Source organism: Hibiscus syriacus, unplaced genomic scaffold (assembly GCF_006381635.1).
Source record: "Hibiscus syriacus cultivar Baekdansim isolate YM2019G1 unplaced genomic scaffold, ASM638163v2 tig00110570_pilon, whole genome shotgun sequence".
NCBI lineage: Eukaryota > Viridiplantae > Streptophyta > Magnoliopsida > Malvales > Malvaceae > Hibiscus > Hibiscus syriacus.
The window spans coordinates 1,020,849-1,028,274 of record NW_024062785.1 but is presented as its reverse complement, the minus strand read 5'-3'; the positions used below and the strand labels follow the sequence as shown (position 1 = coordinate 1,028,274).

The following is a 7,426-nucleotide window of genomic DNA, read 5'->3' as shown; positions in this document are numbered from 1 at the left end:
ATTATCATTCACGACTAATGACGCCTTGCACATCTCACGATACAAGAACACCAATATCGCCGAACCCCATCTATATTGCCTACAATTCTCAAAATTTGTTAAAAAAGAAGATATTGAGTGTGAACATAACTACCGGATTTATCAGGCATCAAAATTCCCCCAATCAACTGTAATATATATGCTCGTGTTGCATATATAATTTCGTGCTCCGTACTATTTGGTTGAAGTTGAAATTCATTCTTCAACCATGACAACCTCACCCGCCACCCTCTACACTCTGGTGGTACGGGCGCTTTCCCAAGAAACAAGTTGCAAAGTTGTGCCACATTTTTAAATTCATGTGACATTACCACCGACATCTCATTAGTTTGGACCCCGAGTTGCATTGCCACATCCTCCAAAGTTATCGTGCATTCGCCACACGGCAAATGAAACGTGTACGTTTCTGGTCTCCAACGTTCAATCAACGCACTGATCAAACCTGGGACCAACTTGTAATCTCGCACAAATGTTACATACCAAAATCCAGCCTCTTGCAAGTTTTCTTCTATCAATGGGTGTGGCTTGGGCACTTTATGTAGCCGAAGACGAAGGACTCGCTGCTCGTCCTCCTACAATTAAATAATACAAAAAAATTATCACAATCATCATAAAATAATATTCAAATATTTATTAATTATAATTCATTAAACAAATATTTATTCACCATTATTCCCAAATGACTTGAAATATGTTCATTGTCAAGTCTCAGCAGTGGAATTTGGTCAGCCATTGGAATGAATCTATAAAAAAAGTAAACAACAGTATTTAAAAAAATCATTTAATATAACTAATATAATCTAACTAACTAACTATTTTACAACACAACAAAAAAATTTAATATAATAACTTATAATATATTAAACTAATAAACTAACAAACAAAACTTTTTAAAATATAAGTTAAACGTAAATTTTCCCTTAAACAACTAATAAACTATTCTTTAATATAACTTTAACTATTCTTTAATATAACGTTAACTAATAAACTATTTTTTAATATAACTTAAACTAATAAATGATTTTTAATTATAATTTATTACTAAAAAACTAATTAACTAATTTTTTATATAATATAAATTCAACAAACAAATATAACTTAACTATTTAACTAACACAAACTAATTACATATTTTTTATATATAACTAACGACTAACTAATTATTTTTATTAATATGTAACTATTAAACATACTAATTAAATAATTTTTATTTCTATATGATATAACTTAAACTAACAAATAATATAACTTAAACTACCAAACTAATTAACTAATTTTTTGTTTTACCCTAATTTATAATAATAAACTAATTAGCTAATAATTTATAACAATAAACTAATTTAAATAATTATTCTTTTATATAACTTAAACTAATTAACTACTTTTTTTATATAATATAAATTCAACAACCAAAATATAACTTAACTATTTAACTAACTACAAACTAATTAAAAATTAGACTAACTAACACACTAATTAATTATTTTTTTAATATATAACCATCAAACAAACTAATTAAATAATTTTATATTTATGTATGATATAACTTAAACTAACAATAATATAACCATCAAGCAAACTAATTAATTAAAATTTTGTTTTACCTTAAACTAACTAACTAATTAACTAAAATGTTGTAAACCCTTAAACCATAAACTAACAAACTAAAAATTTAAAATAAAAAACTAATTTAAATAATTAAAAAACTTACCTCGATGTTATGCTCTCCCTTTCTTCTTCTTCCTCTTTTCCCTTGCTCTCTTCTCCCTTTCTTTCTTTTATGTTTCACTCATTAACCCCCATCCAATATATAATACAACCACCCCCGTTTGCTTCAATTATTCACCTTTGCATGGGCCATTCACGTGAGTTGAAGGAGTGCAATAATGCAGCAATAAGGGCTGTAATAATGCAGCAATAAGTGTTGCAATAATACAGCTGAATTCACGCTGCATGCGAGTAGAGGTTTGCCGAGAGCAATAAGTGTTGCAATAAAACGTTGGACGCCGGGCGTGCATGGCGACCTATGCTGGTTCGTCTGGATGCTGCCACGTCGTAGGTCGCCCGGATGGCATGGCGACCTACGGCCATCACTGTAGAATTTACCACATTTGAGCAATTAATCTGAGCACTGCATTATCTCGTAAAATAAAAACTTCGAGAGCATTATCTCGTTGATTTTGCCATTTAAATAAGATAGTTGAACTTATTAAATAATTTTAGTGATTAAAAGAAATATTATTTTTTTCTAAAAATTCTGATTTCGAACAACTACATCCATTATTAATAACTAAAAAATTATGAATATAAAATTCTTTACGATCAGTCTAGGGTATTCAAAATAAACTCTTAATTATAGATGAAAAAAATATAACACTACAAGCTGGACGGCAAACAGAAGGACACGCAAGTGAAAATGTCGTCCTGTCTTTAATGTGCTATTTGGTCGGTTCTAAACTCGTCTGATATGTGCACCGGTGTCATTTGTTGAACAGAAGGCTGAAGATGAAAACAACTGCATAATACGGTACAAACATAATGCTGCCGGTGGGGGCAGGTTGTCTCTCCCCTTCGAAGAAATAACTTGAGTTTGGTGCACAAAATCAAAATATTTCAATCACAATTAACGTGGACCAATCCACAACTCCCACTTGTCTTAATGTCACAACTTAGTGACCTGTCTTTTTTTCTTTTTGCCTTACTGATATATGTGTGTGTATGTATATATATCGTAATTATCAGGTTTTTTTATATTTGGAATTTTGTGTAGCGAGCAAGAATTAGGTTTTTTCCCACTACGTTGAAAACCTCCCCTCCGTACATGTAACACCTGGACCTAATTTTAGAATATTTTGATAGTGGTAGGAGTATATATAACAAATACGAAACGTCACTATATTTATAATATTGTACATAATATACTTTGCATTTATTTTAATTCATAGTCAACATTTCCTAAACAACTAGAACAAATCACTTGTTTATTTTGATCTCCCACAAAAATAATGCTTAACGGCATTGGCTTTAATGGGCTAAACTCACGATATAATGCACTCAAAATAAATAATTCACGAAATAACGTTCTCCCAACATTATTTGCTGAAATAGGGCGAAATCAACAGTGTGGCCGTAGGTCGCCATGCCTTCCGGGCGACCTACGACGTGGCTTGCTTCTGTGCATGGGACATGCACAACCCAACCATAGGTCGCCATGCACTCCCAGCGACCTCCTAGGTCGCCATGCACGCCCGGCGACCAAGGAGGTCGCCATGCACTCGGGGCGACCAAGGATTCATGCATGGGGAGATCGTGCCATGCACTCGGGGCTCGGTTCATGCATGGGGCACTCGAGGTGACCAAGGATGACCAAGGAACGGTTCATGCATGGGGCACTCGGGGCGACCAAGGATCGGTTCATGCATGGGAAGAATGGGGAGATCGTGCATGTGTAGGTCGCCATGGAGTCCCGGCAAGGTCGCGAGCAGGCGAGCATGCAGCAGGGGATGTCGCCGCGAGTGCATGGCGACCTCCTTGGTCGCCGGGCGTGCATGGCGACCTAGGAGGTCGCTGGGAGTGCATGGCGACCTACGACCACTGTTGATTTCGCCCTATTTCAGCAAATAATATTAGGAGAACATTATTTCGTGAATTATTTATTTTGAGTGCATTATTTCGTGAGTTTACCCGCTTTAATGTGGGGGAAAACGAAAGAGTAAAAAAAAAAGATTAGTACTTACTGGCGTCAGAGTAAAAGATACTGGTAATTTACTAAATCAATCTGAGCCATGCTAATCCCCTAAAAATGGATTATAGTCACTAGCTAAACTTTATTAATTAGGCATGCATGCAATGCTACGTAAGTTATGGTTATAGGGTCTTTAATTCAAGTCCTTGCTCGAACGAGGGGCGACTGAGGAATCGGGGAATGAGGTGAAATCATGTGCGGAGACATTAGATTTTCATCGTATAACCTAACCGAGGATAAGCTGAGGCGAAGGTTCTGTTTTTTCCAATGCTTAGACTTCTCCGATACATCGTCTTTTTCCTTTCCTTGTAGCACGAATTGTCGGATTCTCTCTAGTGCTACTCCGACCGTCTCGTCGTCCATGTTCGCGAAGCAGACACGGAACCAACCGGGCTCCGAGCACTGGAAAGAAGAGCCTGGCGAGACATTGAGTTTCACTTTGTTGATAATCACACGCCAGAGCTCTATTTCAGCTTCCACAGTTTGTTCTTTGAGGAGTGGTCGCATGTCCATCCAGAAAAACAAACCGGCGTTGCTTTCTAAGCTCGAGATCCCGACTCGTTCGAGTCCTTTAGTGAACACATGGTGTCTTTTGGATAACCTCTTCGAGCTCTCTCTCAAGAAATTCCCGACAAACTCGTCGTCGTTCAGCATCGCGGCGAGTAAAAACTGTGTCTGAGACGAAACCAGTCCGAAACTGGACATCTTTCGGGAACAGTTCATAACATCGTCGTTGAAAGAGTAAACGATGCCGACACGAAAGCCGGGGAACCCCATGTCCTTGGATAAGCTGTAAACTATGTGGATCAAATCACTGTTGCAATCCATGTCTTGTATGATCTCGGCGATGCTGATGAACTGGGGAGAGCTGAACACCGTGGCGGCGTAGATTTCGTCGCACACGAGGTGGATGTTCTTGTCGTTGATGAAACTGACCAAGCTTCTCATTGTCTCTTTGTCGAGGACAGTGCCTAAAGGGTTCGAAGGATTGGCTACGATGACGCCTTTGACATTAATGTTCGATCTCTGAGCTTTTTCATAGGCTTCTTCCAAGGCTGCTCTTGTTATACGAAAATTGTTCGAGCTTTTGCAGTCAACCGGAACTATGTCCAGTCCGGTCCGCCATCTCAGATCACGTGCGAATCTGCATAGTAAAAAAAAGACTAATTTTTTATTTGAATTTGAGGAACTAGAGTCAAATTAAAGGTCTAATCTCTAAAAAATTCTGGAAGTGATAGGTCAAAGACAGAAGTCTAATTTGCTTAATAATGCTATGTTCTATATTAATTAATATTAAAGCAAATTATTTAATTTTTATAGAGCAACGTGAGCTTGACCTAACCATAGTATCAAACCATTTTGAATTGTTGGCGTTGACATTAGAAAACAAAAATACAGTTTATATAAATATATAGAAATCACCTACCCTGCATAATAAGGTGAAGGTACGAGAAAAGCGTCGCCGGGGTCGGCCAAGCAAAACATGACGGTCTCGTTAGCACCGGTGGCTCCGCCGCTCATGACTATACGGTTTGGGTCAAATGTGACCCGGTTTCCGCCTACTCTTCCCATAAACTTCGCTACACCCTGAAGAAGATGCCGCCATTAATAATTAATTCTTCACTGCTTTAGAAAGTAGTAAGAAGGAATGTTGAGAATATTTTGTTCATATATATACCTCTCTAAACTCCTTGAGGCCATGATAATCCTGAAAGTTGGCGATATATTTGAACTTATCGATGCCTTCAGCGGTGCAGATGGAAGCGTCTGGGTTTTCCAGGATCCACTTTTCAATCAAATCAAAGCAAAGCTGAATGGAAATTAAAAAGGGAGAAAACAAAAGAAAGGTAAGTTAATCGCTGGAAAAATCTGGGTTTGGCACCAAAACAAAGAAGAAAAAAGCGATGAATATAACAGCAACCTGATTCTCTGCAAGTCCCATTTGAATGACCCCGTGAGGATTATGAGTCGGGTGAAAAGGGTCGCTATCGTAGGCTTTCCAGCCATCAAAATAGGGCGAGTTCTCGCCGTGTCGGTCGTTAGTGGCTATCTTGGACAAGAGCTGTCGGTTGTTTCTCGTAAACTCCATTGGTTGTGCTCTTAGAGTTGAAAAGGAACCTCGGTGTGGGGGCAAGAAAATAGGAATATTGCAGTCTGTTGCGGGAATTAGTAATATTCAGTGATAGAATGAACAAAGAGTTGTGGGAGCAAACATTGATGGAATTGTGTGGTATTTATAGGACGAGGAATTGGACTGGAGGAGGCCTGGGAATTAAAGAATATGAACAAAGTCGTTCAAAGCTTTGAATTGGAGAAAAAAATACGAAGCCAACTCAGTAGACAATAAGCATGCGAGGATGGGTCCAAGCTCTTCGTAATAGCTTGCGTCTAAGATGTGATATCATGCACGTTCAAAACAAACTTTTCTAATGGCTCCAATTTCGTCACTAGTTTTTATTTTTTTTTAAACTTTAATTTGATTATTCCCTCAATATTTTGATTTTATAGAATGCACTCACTGGTTTACTTCATTTGAAAAGAGAGAAATAAAAGAGTTAATAAATGTTTTACTTTGATTTTAGAAGCATCATGCTTCACTTCTTGCTTATTCATGTAATAATAAGTATTTAAAAGAATAACATTTGAGATTTGAAAGTTCAATCTTTGATTATTATTATCATTGTGTTTAGTCAATTTTTCTTCTCAAATACTCTCTCTCTCTCTCTCTTTTAAATTTATTCCTTTGCGTTAATACTTCAATTCAAAATGTTCCGTTAATGAAATTTCCACGAACAACATATGAGAAAATGAAAATCGACATGTTTTCAAAGTAATTGGTCCAAAATCAAAGGGACTCGTCTTTTTTTTTTATTACACGGTATTTTAAACCATTCATAATTTTTCAAATTTTAATCTTATAATTAATAATAATAATAATATCGATGCAATATTAATTCAACTGATAATTGATATTTTAATTTTTAAATGGAAAATGGACATAATGATTCGTGGTCGGTATCAGTACAACTCAGAGTGAACACATATTTATGGCTTCCCACTTTCCTGCTTCATTTACCAAACTCGTCCTCTCCATGTGCTTCATCAAAGAATGGCAAAAACTTATCATCTATATCAAGTGAACTCTGCATTTCTCGCAATATTGGAACCCATGTTCAACTAGCATTGTGTAAAACTAAAAGCAGCCAATACGCCTTCAATACAGTTATAATAGACTTCATTTTTAATTTTAAAAATAATATTACTAGTACAAATTATTATATATTTTGAATATAAATTATAAAATAAACATAAAATCCCATTTATAATATTTAACTAGATTTAATTTTATCTTTTTGATTCGATTATGTCTATTTAGTTATTTTATTGACTTAACACTAGTTTGAACCATTATATTGATTTTTTTTATATTAACGTAATCGTTAACTATATGTTCATGGTTGAGTTTTGATGGAAATCACTTTGTCAACGTGTCATCATTATTGTACCGTACGTGTTTTTATGTTAGGGTTTATGGTGTTCATCCTTCGCCCCTTATAACTGTGTTTGTTTATTTGTATCGTTTTTTAAACTGTTTATTTGTATCGTTCTTTTCGACGATTAATTTATGTATTTTAATAATTT

At 35.8% G+C, this 7,426-nt stretch overlaps 1 protein-coding gene across 1 annotated transcript; it reads right to left on the bottom strand.

Annotated features, from left to right (window-relative positions):
• Positions 1 to 3,892: 3,892 nt before the first annotated feature.
• LOC120132884 (1-aminocyclopropane-1-carboxylate synthase-like) lies at positions 3,893 to 5,945 on the bottom strand. The gene is made up of 4 exons (XM_039149577.1): positions 5,706 to 5,945; positions 5,463 to 5,594; positions 5,211 to 5,371; positions 3,893 to 4,928 (listed from the first exon to the last, which is right to left on the bottom strand). Exons 1-4 carry the CDS (start codon positions 5,871 to 5,873, stop codon positions 3,923 to 3,925), a joined length of 1,467 nt encoding a protein of 488 aa, XP_039005508.1. The 5' UTR covers positions 5,874 to 5,945; the 3' UTR covers positions 3,893 to 3,922.
• Positions 5,946 to 7,426: the final 1,481 nt, after the last annotated feature.

Bases quoted from the DNA above. Each gene is read 5' to 3' on its own strand.
- LOC120132884 (XM_039149577.1), bottom strand. From the start codon at position 5,873: ATGGAGTTTACGAGAAACAACCGACAGCTCTTGTCCAAGATAGCCACT. The intron at 5,595-5,705 runs GTTGCTGTTATA...ATTTCCATTCAG, and splicing joins TGGGACTTGCAGAGAATCAG to CTTTGCTTTGATTTGATTGA. The intron at 5,372-5,462 runs GTATATATATGA...CATCTTCTTCAG, and splicing joins GCCTCAAGGAGTTTAGAGAG to GGTGTAGCGAAGTTTATGGG.